Source organism: Paralichthys olivaceus, chromosome 10, assembly GCF_024713975.1.
Source record: "Paralichthys olivaceus isolate ysfri-2021 chromosome 10, ASM2471397v2, whole genome shotgun sequence".
Classification (NCBI taxonomy): domain Eukaryota; kingdom Metazoa; phylum Chordata; class Actinopteri; order Pleuronectiformes; family Paralichthyidae; genus Paralichthys; species Paralichthys olivaceus.
The window spans coordinates 11,054,794-11,069,047 of record NC_091102.1 but is presented as its reverse complement, the minus strand read 5'-3'; the positions used below and the strand labels follow the sequence as shown (position 1 = coordinate 11,069,047).

The 14,254-nt window shown below is 38.9% G+C and overlaps 1 protein-coding gene across 1 annotated transcript; it reads left to right on the top strand.

Moving 5' to 3' along the window:
* Positions 1–8,447: 8,447 nt before the first annotated feature.
* On the top strand, positions 8,448–14,245 carry LOC109631296 (Golgi reassembly-stacking protein 2). The gene is made up of 10 exons (XM_020089943.2): positions 8,448–8,675; positions 10,509–10,589; positions 10,682–10,885; positions 10,961–11,047; positions 11,130–11,260; positions 12,020–12,149; positions 12,250–12,385; positions 12,556–12,639; positions 12,750–12,863; positions 13,450–14,245. The coding sequence occupies exons 1-10, from the start codon at positions 8,613–8,615 to the stop codon at positions 13,683–13,685; spliced, it is 1,266 nt and encodes a 421-aa protein (XP_019945502.1). The 5' UTR covers positions 8,448–8,612; the 3' UTR covers positions 13,686–14,245.
* Positions 14,246–14,254: the final 9 nt, after the last annotated feature.

Sequence of the window (14,254 nt, the reverse complement as noted above, 5' to 3'; positions counted from 1 at the left end):
TACGTCCATGAACATGCACATGGCCCTCACTCCCCCTTGTGGATGAATTCAGATGTTTATATAAGAACACTTTAACTTACCGCCCTTAAATTTGAGTGCAATGTGTGTAACTGTGCAATGTCGTCGTGATTCACTGACTGAATGTTGTCCAGACATTTGGCTCGACGTGGGAGGCTTGACTGCGGCTGCTGCTGCCACTGCTGCTGCAGATAAAAAGCACAATGCTAAACCATTATCATGGGTTAGCTTATATTCTACGCACACATGATTGTCTGTATCACACTGTGTTCAGTGGAGTGAAACTATAATATGCAAAATTTCAGTTTTGTCATAACATGCTCACTGTCCGCACAATTATATGTTGAGGTAAACTGGGATTATTAGAACTTTGCTTGAACAATTCCATGCACAGTGTTTGCTATTGTAAGAAGATTTATTGAACAGTTGCACATTCCGGAATTAGCGGGATACAATTGTCCCTTGTCAGTGTAGGCACTTTAACTTCACGCCATCATCTGCAGAGTATCACTGTACCCACAGCGCTACTAAAGACAATTTTAGCAGTTTGTGAAAAAGGACCTTTGACCTAATGATTAAGTGAATAAATACATGTGACGAACAACACTTTTGTGAGAGTATGATGAGACCTAATGTAACCATTACCCTTACTTTTTCATAGATATCAGCTCCCCTAAGTGTGCATGATTATTTTGTTTTCTTGGAAATCAGTGTAAATGTAAAAAAAAAAAAAAAAAAAAATTCATATTTCACAATGTTAAAGAAAGTGATGGTACATTTCTGGAAAATGTAATGGGCTCTTTCCTGATTCATATTGCATCCTTCCACCAAGTTTCATGGAAATCCATCCAGTTGTTTTTGAATAATCATGCTTACAAACAAACCAACAAAAAAGGGGCCAGTGTGAAAAGTTAAAGAATAAGAATATCATAAAGTTAAACCAAATGTTAAACCAAATAAATAAAAAGATGTTTCATGTGTCATATGGGTCATGCATGAGCACATATATTTTCATTTTGCCTGGTAAAAATTCACCCCAGACAAACACATATATCGTATCGTAAGTAATGTCAAGGATTTTGGTGAATCTTCTAACTATTGCAACACTCAACATATGAAGACAAAAAATTAAATAAATTCTTTTGCAGCTGGAGTCTCTGAGATTATAAAATTGAAGGATTGCATTATTTTCTGCTTCAATTCATCAGTAATAAATCAAGTTAATTAGCAGTAGAGAGGTTGTGAACTCTCAAGGTGATGAAAACAGTGTTAAGTATATTGTGTTAAGTTTATTTATCACTTTCACTGCTCACCAGTCACTGTCAAAGAGAAACTGAAACAAGTTGGTCTCACTTTACAAATGAGAATCCAACCTTTAAATAAATAAATTCTGAATAAAAATAAAATAAAAATAAATTCTATATATGCAATTAAGGGCAATTCAGGGTAAATGTGCATGTTTTCCATGCATTGTTTTTTGTCTTATATCTATTCTTTCCACCTGGCTGTTACCAGTTGGTGGGATTAATCACCGTGTTTTATTGTTCCATCAACTCATAGCAGAGATTTCACGAGAACTCCTGCCAATTCCTCCTCTCCTCTCATTACTCACAATTTTAAGATATTTATCATAAAACGCATTACACTGTGCTCTCTTAACAATTTTTCCCCCCGGAGGAGGCTATTTCAACGCTCTGCATGGCTGCGTTTTATTCCGACACAGTCGGGCAGGGACTGGCTCTCTCGCGGCTCTGCTCCCATCCTCCACCAGGCAGACGGTGTTTCTTTGTTTCATGGTTGAGTGCAGCAATCATTACAGGCTCGGTGTCACTGGCTGCTAAAGTTGCATTGGAACAGAGGATTAAAAGGAATAACCACCCATAATGGTGCAATCAAAATGATAACCCTTGACTTCATAGTCTATCTAAAAGGAGAATGGGTTATTTTTTTGTTTGTTGATCACTTCTAGGATGGCAGTATCACTGACGGTTAAACGTGCCAAAGAGTAATGACATGGGTAATTTGGAAGCAGGTGTCGGAGAATCCTATAGTGATTAAATGCAAATGAAATCAGACGTTCGGTTGCTGTAGTTTGTCACAGTCTAGTAGCTCTGGATGTGAATGAACGACCACCCGAAGTCCACACAAATATCAGTTATTCAGAACAATGGATTCGGGTTAGAAAAAACGTACTGCTAATTACTCAGATGGGGACGTGTCAAATTAGTGTGGAAATAGCAGGTTTGTACGTGACACAAACTGTATAAATGGAATGTGGCTGTTATGTGATGTATGATCAGAATCTCCATCAGTTTTTGTTCAGGTCGGTAAAATGATGAGGAGCAGGAGCAGTTGTGTGTCTGCAGGGTAAGTGAAGAGGCTCTGAACACCAGACTGTGAAACAGTCTGTCTCTGCACCAGTCTGTTCACCCTCCATTTCACACCTGCACACACACAGAAAAAACTCACATACACACGGAGAAACACAAAGACACACACACACACACACACACACACTCATAACCCCCAACCAACTCAGACCCAAAAACCCTAACTCTGATTCAACCCTATCCCTAATTTAACACTCACCCTAATTTAACCCCAGCCCTGATTAAACCCTAACCCTGACTCAACCCTAAACCCAACCCTTAAGTCAACCAAATCCTTAACAGATCCTAACATAAACCTAAACATAACAACAAAAGCAAATCTTAATCAATTAACAGCCCTTTCAAAGAGTGAGGACCGGCCAAAATCATTCTGGGAAAAGATACACTGTCTCTCCACACACTGTTGATAGGCAAAGTTTCCTCTTACACGCTGCAGGATGCTCATCCATCTGTCCCTTCTTAGTCGAGTTCCTCCTCTCTATTCTATGACTATGAATCATGTCAGTGGTTTTCCTGATGTGCCAAATATAACCCCTACCCCTGGGAATCACTGCCACATTAGCTTCCTAATAGATACTGACGTTCCCATTGTGTAAGGCAAGTCTAATGAAATGATGATGATGATATTGACTGCAGGCTGCCTGCCAGCCCTTCCCCCTCTTCTCCACACACCATCCATGCACAATTAAAGCCACTGCTTTTGAGAAAAAAAAGGAAGTTTACCTGTTGTGTATTTGTAATTCTCAGTTGGTAAGAATTTTGCTGTTATGTTTGAGCATTTTACAGGTTATTGGCGGTGTTGCTGTCCACATCCTGAAATATTTACTATTCTCACAATACCAAGAAGATGTTTATATAATGGAAACGTGAAATCATGTGGAGCTAAAATCTAATTATATGCAATTGACACAGAGTTTCGGAAATTAAGTTACAACTTGGGTTCAGCATCAAGTGATAATTGACTTATTCTTGAAGAAAAGTGGATCGGTGTGAATGACCATGCATACGAGGATGAGAGACTGCATTACATACATGCACCATATTACGTATTAGAAAAGAGTGAGAAGAGAAGGGCTTTGTTTTTCCCCAACACGAAGTATTAAGATGAATAGAATGCACAGTACAATGAAACAGATATAAAATAGCTTGGTAACTCGAACTGCTTATTTCTATATTTTTTATTTTATTATAAAAACATTTTATAACTTCCTGCAAACCGTTTTGACCAGAACTGAATGAACTGTGGATCTGTATTGGTGCATATTCCTCTTGGAAACATAAGCCATATGCTCACACACTCAAATCTGAGGCTGACAGAGACTCGCCTCCCCCCCGCCTACTCAGCTTTTATATGTCATTCAATTAGCTTCCGGCCATGAAATAGAAAGCATCACAACCTCGTGTACTGTTAATAGCTCAGTGGAGTACTGAAAGCTGCATGTAGCTAATATATATACTGCATGTTTCTGGAGGATAGTAATAAAACCTAGTAAAATGAATTTGATAAAAAAATAACAGGTTGTTTTAGTTTCAATCAAACCTTTTTCAAACTTTTGGATTCACTATTATTATCACTTTGATTTTGTAGATTTTGTTTTATTTTAGCAGCAAAGGTCACCAGGGAATAAATTGATTGGCTACTCAGCTCAGGCATAAATGAAGGGTCAAAATATTTGCTTGTAACTTGTATTTTCAACGTGACATGCAAAGATAAGAAATTTATCTCAGCAATCCCACCACAATGTTTTAAAAAATTGCATTTCCTATTTAAGTACGCATTCTCCTGTCTTAAAAGGTGTTTACTTGCCTTTGTAATCTCTTGAGTTTGTTCTCAAATTCTAGCCAAAGCATGTCTGAAGCAGGGATAACAGAACAAACTGCAACACCTCCGACTTCTGAAATAATTATAATGGGTCACACTTATCTAAATAGCCTCCTCTTATTGACTGCATGTCCACAGCTTGATTAATCTTTGGCAGAAAGTACATTTTAAGCAGGAGATTAATAGTCCAGAGACTGTAACTTCCACGGCTGGGGAGTGTAAACCTAATGTGGTGCTTGTTGAAGTTGAAACGCTGCTAATATATGTCTCTGTTGGAGATTTTATAAATGAGCCCAGGAGCAATTACACTGCAGTTAAACAAGTATTTGTGCACTGATTGCTATCACAATGAATGAAACAACCCCCGGCACAAGATTATAGTGCACAATATCATCCAGAGCTCTAAAGCGTTCAAGTGGGGGTCTACATTTTTTTCTCTCGTGAATAGGATCTATAGGTCCGAACAGGACAGGAAACATGTGTCTGATGCTGGTGAAATTAAAATGATGAACAACAACATTAAGGACGTGATAACTGCTCACTGGTGTTTGGCTCCTCTGCTCTGTCATCTTAACACAGGCTTTTCTAATTCACTTAGCAGCCTATATCTCTGTCTCACAGCACAGCAGAGAACATAATGTCAGCACAGAGCAAGAATTTATTACATGCTGCAAAGAAATTACCTCTCACACTCCAACGGCATTAAGAAACAAACCCTGACTGTAACCGCTGGTGAGATCTGTGTATGTGAGTGGGTGTTGGACGGGGAGCACAGCAAACTATAGATATTTATCAAATTATGGACATTTTCATTTCTGGCCACTTCTTTGTTAGTGGCGTCCTCGCCTCCTCTGACTCCCCCGTGTCTGTGCTTTAAATGCCTGAACAACGGCACAGTCTTTCTCTGCAGCTTCAGCTGTAAATTCCTCGCTGAACCGAAGAAGAAATAAATCTGGGAGAGCGATCCAGAGTGGTGATCACAGAGTTTTAAGGCGTCAGCAAGCTTCTGCTGAAATACAGAGTTTATTTATCTGCACCTTGAAAGAGCAAGTGTCAACACGTAAAGTGAATAACTCACTGGTGGTAAATAATGGTAATAAAGATCTGTTACAATGGGAGAATGAAGAGTCTAAGTTTTAAATGGCTGCAACTTATGACTGTGTCTATTACTGATTAATCTGCTGCTGCTGCTAATCATGACGATGATGATGATGATTATCATGATTATTATCATTTGACATCATCACCAAGCCTAAAACATCAGAAAATAAAGCGAAACATCATTTTCCAAAAATCACCATGATCTCTGCAATTAGTTTCTTTTTTGTAGTATCTTTTGTTTAATAAATATGGACATATATATATTTCATTTCGGTTTTGTTTACATGAAAACTGACATACACTAAACATACAAATAACAATTTTCAAAAAAACCTTACCGAAAATATTACAGACTCATCCCACCAACAGTTTAGTGTAATGATGGGGGAAATCAGCAGCTCTTCACATTGGTGAAGCTGGAATCATTAAATGTTTTTTAATAGTCGATTGATAAAATGGATTGCAATTGATTTTTTGACAGTCAACTCATCTGTTTTTTGTAATGTGTGACTTCAATAATCTTAATCGCTTCTTGTGCTCAGTTTATAAACATCCTGAACTGTGGTGGTCAACTGCACAAGCTTTGCAAGAATGTAGAGCGAGCTCCTTACAGGAGGTTTTCCAAGATGTGTTGCAACAGTGTGTGTAACATTTTGCAGAAGAATTTGGGACCCCACTGTTGTGTTGCAAGATGGGAGGCAGTAGTCCATAGCGACTTGGGTTGGGAACCGGAGGGTGACCGGTTCAAGTCCAGCATGGACGGAAGTTGGAGAGGTGCTAGTTCACCTCCTGGGCACTGCCGAGGTGCCCTTGAGCAAGGCACTGAACCCCCCAATTGCTCCCCTGTTCCGTGTGTGGTCACTGTTCCGTGTGTTCTGTGTGTGCTTCATTCACACGGATGGGTTAAATACAGAGGTCAAATTTCCCCATGTTTGCATGTTTGCATGCTGTGTGTGGGACCAAAAATAGTAATCTTAATCAAGTGGCATGATATGACATGTTCGAAGACTCATCTCATATCAAATCTTATCAGATTTACAGTTCTCAATTTAAATAGTTTTTCTTTAGAAATAAATAACTCCTATTCATCAGAAATGATGAAACTGTAAAATTATAATTGAAACGAAGTAACTATGTAGCACTTTATTGTTTTGTTTCTTTCTTTTCTTCATTGTTGTTTGATTGTAGTTTTATCCTCTTGTGAAGCACTTTGTAACACACCAATATGCCAATGTCAGTGCCAACTTGATTTATACAGCAGATTTAAAACAAATTGGTTGAGCTAAGTGCTTTACAAAGTAAAAGGTACAACAAGAAAACAGGAATATGTAATATATCAAAATACTAATGATAATCAAATACAATCTGCTGCGATACAAACATTCTCAATTTGAAAAGAAGGCCAAAGAGAAGAGTTGTGTATTTTCCATACCAATACTTCCTCTATTCTCTTGAATGTGTATTTAAATATATCACGACTGTGGCCCGCAGAGAGAAGGCTGACAGGATAAGCGATGATTAATGAGGAGAATCACAATACTGAGGAAGTTTATTTCAAATTATTTGATAAGAGCAGCTGCACTACAGAGATATTCAATTACATTTACATCAATCTGCTCATGCAGCCCAGTGTTCTTCATAGCATTGATGATATCTCTTATTATCACTTCCATCACTCAGACTGTTTCATTCTCTCACATCTTGCTCTCGTTTCTGCTCGGACTTGATTATACGATCGGATCAGAAGCAGCAGGGAGCTGAAAAAATAAATAAACATATTTTAAAAGCAAAGCTGATATTCTCATTGACGGTACTGAGCTGTGTTGACAGGATGTTGACGGCTGAGACAGTCATCACTCACCTTCCAAAACTCTTGACTGGTTTTATCCTGTATATCTAATCAACACTCCACACACCCATGCAGCTAAGATCCGATATGGGAGACAATAAAAATACAAGACAAAGACAGAACTCTACACAGTCAGCACCAGGCTTGAATGTCAGACTGTCACACCGCACTGTGGTGCTGTTGAGCAAGACATTACTTATCATCTGAAGGAAAAATTCAAATTAAGTAGAATCTGCACTTTAGCAAGGCAAGTCATAAAAAACTTTGTCATTATCAAGAAATCTGATGTGCTTTGACTTGTCTCAATAAGCCATGGCTGGAGAATGTAATGGAGTTATTTAATATTAACATTAACAAATGCATCACTCCAGAGACAAAGTTCTTGTATCATGTTCATAAACATCCTGAACTGTATAGTGGTATACTGGACTTCGTTTGTTGAGGTTACATGTCCTGCCTCTGGATCTGGAATTCTGTCATCCAACCTAAAAATCCCACATGCAGGCAGCAATACGACAACTGGTTTGGTTCTGTGTAAATATAATCAATCAATCAATCATATTTTATTTGTACAGACCATATTCAACTATATTTTGGGATCTCTGTTTAAAGGGGACTAAGGAGACTGGGATTTACAACAGGTTGAGAATCTTGGTGTTGTTCTGTGCAGCTAAAAAATTCAATGTAAACAAGCAAAGTAGTAGAATAAGACATGTTTTTTTTCAAGAGGTAAAATTGTCTGGTCTTTAAATAATGATAAATAAAGTTATTATACTGTCATGGACTAAGCAGTCAATAACTCTTCTATAACCTTTACTCAATAACTTTTAATGAATTTAATTTCTACAGTGAAATTGTGTATTGTGTACATATTCTGTATTTTTTATTTAATTTGCTTTATTAATTTCATTCTCTTGTCTACCTCATTCTGACTTGTCTGCTGCTGTGACAAGTGAATTTCCCCAGTGTGTGGATTAATACATTTTTATCTTATCTCTCTTTCACTTTCATCAGGTTTTCTTAGTGTCTGTCATTGGATAATAACACAAGCATATTTAGGAACATGATTAAACACCAGATGTTTTTTTTACTTATCTGATGTTATTGTCCCTGAGGGTGTGGGGCCCTGGAGACATCTGACAATCCAGCTTTACAAAGCAGCAAACATAAAATCTATAATCAGACCTGTCTCTAATTAAACCTGGATGAATCAAGTCTCATCCTGTCGCCTCTGAGCCTCCACACAGATCTGATGCTGCTGCTGCTCAAGCGGAAGTGGTCAGAAGTCAGGAGCCGCCGGAAACACAGCGCTGTCACACGGACATGAACCGGAGGAGAGCCGCTTCCTGCTGCCGCTAACACCCGGACACACAGACACACACACAGACACACACACACACACACACACACACACACGCGCATTCAGGGAAACATGGGGGGCTCCCAGAGCGTCGAGATACCCGGAGGAGGAACTGAAGGCTACCACGTCCTCAGAGTAAGAGACACGTGTTGTTTTCATTGTTTACTGCGTTAGCTCCTTTTGTTACCTGCTGTCAGCTGCAGAGACCTGGGGGAGGACCATCACACACGAGTGTTCAAACCTCACTGGTGAATAATAACAAGCTCGTCATAGTTCAGTAGAAGTGGAGTGATGGGAACTGGAGAGGTTTCCGTTGTTTATTTAGCCGTGTAGCTCGTGGCTAACAGCTAAGCTACCTGTCATATGTCGTGTTGTGTGAATGAAGTGAAGTTAACGCCCCTTAACCTGTTTACCTGGATACTTCACACGTAGACCTCACATGTCTGCGTGTATTCCTCTAACGCTGGTTGCTGTTTTACGTAGCTACTGATTCGTCTCGCGCTTGTTCACACGATCAATAATTATGATCGATTTGACAGTGCCTCTATTGACATGCGCATGCGCAGTGGTTGTCAACACGCGGTGACTTCCTGTCCCGAGGTGTGCAGGTGATGCCCTGGATGTTGTCTTGTTGAGTAACCGGCGGAGCCACTGCATGATTTCTGGAAAATGGGCGTGGAGCTCCCACGTGTGGATTACAGTCAAACCGATGTTGAACTCTCCCTTTAACGCCTCCTACACCTCCCTGTTATTACACAGTTGGACGAGGACGTTCGTTCTCCTCTGGACAATACACATAATGTTGAGTTAGACACACACACTCACATTAATATCAGCGCCTGTTTTTCATGAAGATCTGTGAAATAATCTCAGAGAAATCAACTCAAATGATAAATAAGTGAGAAGAAAAGAAAAAAACTCCCAGCTCTGCACCACAAACAAATTAATTAGTTAATTAGTTAGTTCTTTCCTGACCTATAACACATCGTGCTACAGAGTTTTGTGGTAATCCATCAAGCATGTTTTGCGTAATCCAGCAAATCTTAACAAACACAGATGAAAACACGACCTCCAATTAGTAACAATTAGTGGTTTGGCATTTTCAAAAGATGGGCAGATATCACTGCTTGTAAACACTACTTGTAGCCAGGAGTCTTTTTATTCTCCATTTTTACCAGCTCTTTCCTGCAGATCACTTCAACACTTTAGGTTGCACATGCTCACAGATGGTCATTTATGTCCAGGTCAGGTGACTGTGAGGCTCTTAAACACTGTTGTTGTTTTTCTTGATGGTGGTGGATATTTGAGGTCTCCTTTAGACCTTTGTCCTGTTGTAGAAGCCATTCTCACTTTCACTTTCTTATCGCACGATTTCATAGATAGATAGATTAATCCCTTATTGTGATGGCACAATACAACAAACAGTCAGTTGGTGGTAGTTGGTATCAGGCAGATACCTGGAAATCGGTATCTGGGGTGCAAAAGTTGGATCATATTTTGGTATTAATATATCAGAGAGAGATTTTGACATCTTTCTAACTTCTTCAAAATATTGATTTTATCTAAATTGGATTTTTTTATATATATATATATATATATATATATATATATATAAATACAGTCATTCAAGGAGTGTTACACAGGTGGTAAATATGTGGCAGATGTTGGCATTCAACAGTAAAATAGTACTTTGAATTGATTCACTAATATTAGTAATCCAATAAGTTATATGATAATTTATCAGTCACAGGGACCAAGTCCTCTAACTTTTTAAGTTTACTTTGCTGATGATAATTACTTAAGTAGAGTTTGATAAAGAATATTTTACTTGTGATTGAGTATCTTCACTTTGTTCAGGTGGTCATTTTACAGAAGTAAAGTTTTAAGTACTACTTCCACCACCGCCTCTTGTGTACATCTCACCATGTAGGCTTTATAGTCCTATCTCTATGATGCTGTATTTTGCAGGTGCAGGAGAATTCCCCTGGTCACCGAGCAGGCCTGGAGCCATTCTTTGATTTCATCATTTCCATATGTGACAATAGACTGGTGAGTTTCCTATCAGAGGAATAACTACCCGTAGCTGCGGGACCTGCTTTCCTCTGTCTCATACGTGATGTGAATGTTTTTACCTCTGATAGAGCAGAGACAACGACACCCTGAAAGAGCTGCTGAAGGTGAACGTGGAGAGGCCCATCAAGATGCTGCTGTACAGCAGCAAGTCGATGTCAGTGAGGGAGACGACCGTCACACCCAGCAACATGTGGGGAGGACAGGGGCTGCTGGGCGTCAGCATTCGCTTCTGCAGCTTTGAAGGAGCCAATGAAAATATCTGGCACGTCTTGGTAAGTGTCGCAAATAAAAGAGCAGATGCATAAAAATACTCAAAGATGAAGTGACTTGATATTTTTATAACACAGGAAGTAGAGTCAAACTCACCTGCGGCCCTGGCTGGTTTGAGGGCCCACGTTGACTACATTATAGGAGCTGACACCGTTATTAGTGAGGTACTTTACCGACGCTTTATGTAATGCTAGTGTTGACATGAAGGTGGCAGCGAGTCACCGTGCTTCTCTGCTCTCTGAACAGAGCGAGGATCTGTTCTCCCTCATTGAAACCCATGAAGGGAAGGAGCTGAAGCTGTACGTCTACAACACAGACACAGACAACTGCCGCGAGGTCATCATCAGGCCCAACGGTGACTGGGGCGGAGAGGGCAGGTATGACCATCGACATGGAAACAATCTTCCTGAACTTTTATCTTCACTCAGTTAAAAACCAGGAATTTTGTTTTGATATTTTAATAAAAACCAATTCAAGAACACAATGATTTGTCTAAGGCACATACAGTGACATAAAAGCATAATGTTTCAGGTGCAGATGTTAAATATTGACTCCAACTATGACCAGAAATAATCAATTAAGAGTTGAGTTTTCATGATTTTACCTGATAAAAATGTAAAATGATCAGGATAATTTCATGCAGATTTTTTTCCATTTCTGTCTGGAATTAATGTCAGTGTTGTTTCTGCAGTTTTCTTTATTTTCAAATCTTGATTTGTTTTTGATTGATGTTGTAATGCGTTAAGGATGAAAGAATTCAGAACTTTTGTAATTTTTATATAACTATGATTCTAGAAAAATGTATTCTCAAATGTCTTATTTCACATTTGGTGAAAATGAATCTTTAATCCTGTTTTAAAAAAATAAGGGTCTTATTTTTGCAGTTTATGCCAACATCTGTCAGACATTCTGTTTTTAGATCTCGTTGCTTTTTTAGTAAATGTTGAAATAAATATTTATCTGTCCATTGACCCATGGACAGTGTTTGTGTTGAAAACCATCAGTGACTGGACAGGATTTTAAATTGCTACGATACCACATGATTTCCTTCAGTTTCTTAAATCATGTCTGGGCTTTTCATCTTTAAAGTTTCTGTGAAATCTTCTCACAGAATCCCTGCATTTCTCTCACCTCAGTCTAGGTTGTGGGATTGGTTATGGCTACCTGCACAGGATACCTACCTTCCCATATGCAGAGGGCAAGAAGATCAGTTTCCCTGCAGAGACTGCTGGAGAATCTTCTTCACCTAAGGATGGCTTCACAGAGGTACCTCAGAATAGACATTGTTTGCATCCATAATTTTGATATTATCTGTGTTACACATGTTGTGAGCATTAACTGAGATAAAATAATTTTTTGTCACCAGGTCCATCTCTCTGCCGTCATTCCAACCGTTCCAGTTGCTGTGTCACCCTCTTCTGCATCGACTGGATTAGAGCAGTCTCTCTCGGGCCTGACGGTCAACTCTAATCCGACTGCTGTCTTTAGCAATCTACCGACAGGTACGTCATCATCTCTCTAACATTAGCTGTTTGAATTGATGTTCAAAGGTTGACCTACCTTTATGTGCAGATAATGTGAAATGAAATCAAAATGTACAACTGAACAAAATCACAAAAAGAAATGGTACAAGCCAGGAGTCAACAATACGTTTTATAATGACCATTTTCAGATGACCCGACAGTTCCACTGCTGAGCCAAGCCCCCTCCTCACAAAGCCTTCCTCTGTCTGTCAATCCTGCTCCGACAATACCAGGTGAGTCCGAATTATTCTTGGGCTTGTGGCTCTTCAGGATAAATCTGTAGCTCCTCTTACTCATAACAACATAACATTGTCTTATATGTATATATCATATGTTTGTACAGGTTTAATGCACTTACCTGGAGGTCTTCCACCATTTCCAAATTTTCCAAACCTCAATATCACCTTGCCAGACATGGGCCAAATGTTGCCTTCTGGAGTTCGATTACAACATCCAGGTATAGTTTTGCTTTTTGGTGTGTACTTTTAAGTTGTAGGATTAATTGCAAGACAATCTTAAACTTTTATGTCTGTAATTCCGTTTTTCTCTTACCGTCCACAAATGTCATGGCCACATTAAATCTAAGGATGAAATAAAAAAGTATCGTCTGTGTAACTGAAGCATGGTTTTATTCATCGATGCCTCAGAACTCCACTGGTGCCCTAAAACTACAACTGGGCTACATGTTAAAATTAAAAAAAGCATTTCAATTTTTGACAGAGAGTAAAGATCAGTTTTTTATGAGAATAGTTTTTGTGGGGAAAAGTTTTAGTTTTTCACTTCAATGCATAATTTGATGTGACATTTTACATTTATCAATAAAAACAGAATGCTATTTAGATATTGTGATTTTGATATTTGGTATAATTGATTATGTCAATTGTTCAGCCTTACCAAAAACTATAGAAAACATCACACTGTATATGTAACTATATATATTTCAACTCTCCTCACAGAGATGTATGTGGGTACTGTATTTTTTATTATGGTTTAATTCCACCTACACTGTCCTGATTTTGTTTATGTTGTGTATTACTCCACAGGTCTTCCACTTCTTCCTCCTCTAAACCTTCCCGGTGTGGTTCCTGGTGTCACTCTGCCTCCATCTGACTTTGTTCTTCCCCCCATCACAGCTAACACATTTCCTGCTGTTACACAATTCACATCGTCTCCTTCTTCCACCTTCCAGATGAACAGGTCACTGACTAGAACCCCGGTCTCATCATCAGCAACCGTCACCGAATCAATAAATATCACAATGTCTGTAGACCCCTCTTAACAGAGAGCAGATTGTCGGTTAGCTCTCAAGCCTCTACAACACACAGAGTCTATTAGCTGCACTACTCTGTGGACAAGTAGCTCCTACACACTGTTGAAGATTGTTGTGCGAGAGCTCCACTTTCTCAGACACTGGAATTAGGCCGCGTTTTTCACACATGCAGCGAAGCGGCCAGATATCCTAAGAAATGGTTATCTAAAGAAAAAAGTAGTCCTGTCGGTTTGACGGTGAAAGCAAAATGACATGAATGTTTCAAACTCCTCAGCAGAGTAAATATAGTATCTGTTGCAGGACAACTTTTTTAAATAAACCACAACTATTTAATATTATGTGTTATCTGGGCAAGCGTGAAAGTGTGGTAAATGGGTTCCTTTCTAATGTGCAATTCAAGTTTCTTTGCATCTTTTTTTTAGGGGGTGAAAGCGTTGAATCTCCATGACTACATTCATGGGGATTCTCCAGTATATTAGCAGGTTTGCTTGCTGTTGTAACCATGAAATATTTAACTGTTTTGTACAAAAAAAAATTATCTGTTTGATTAAACTTATGTATTTTCTCTATCTCTCCCT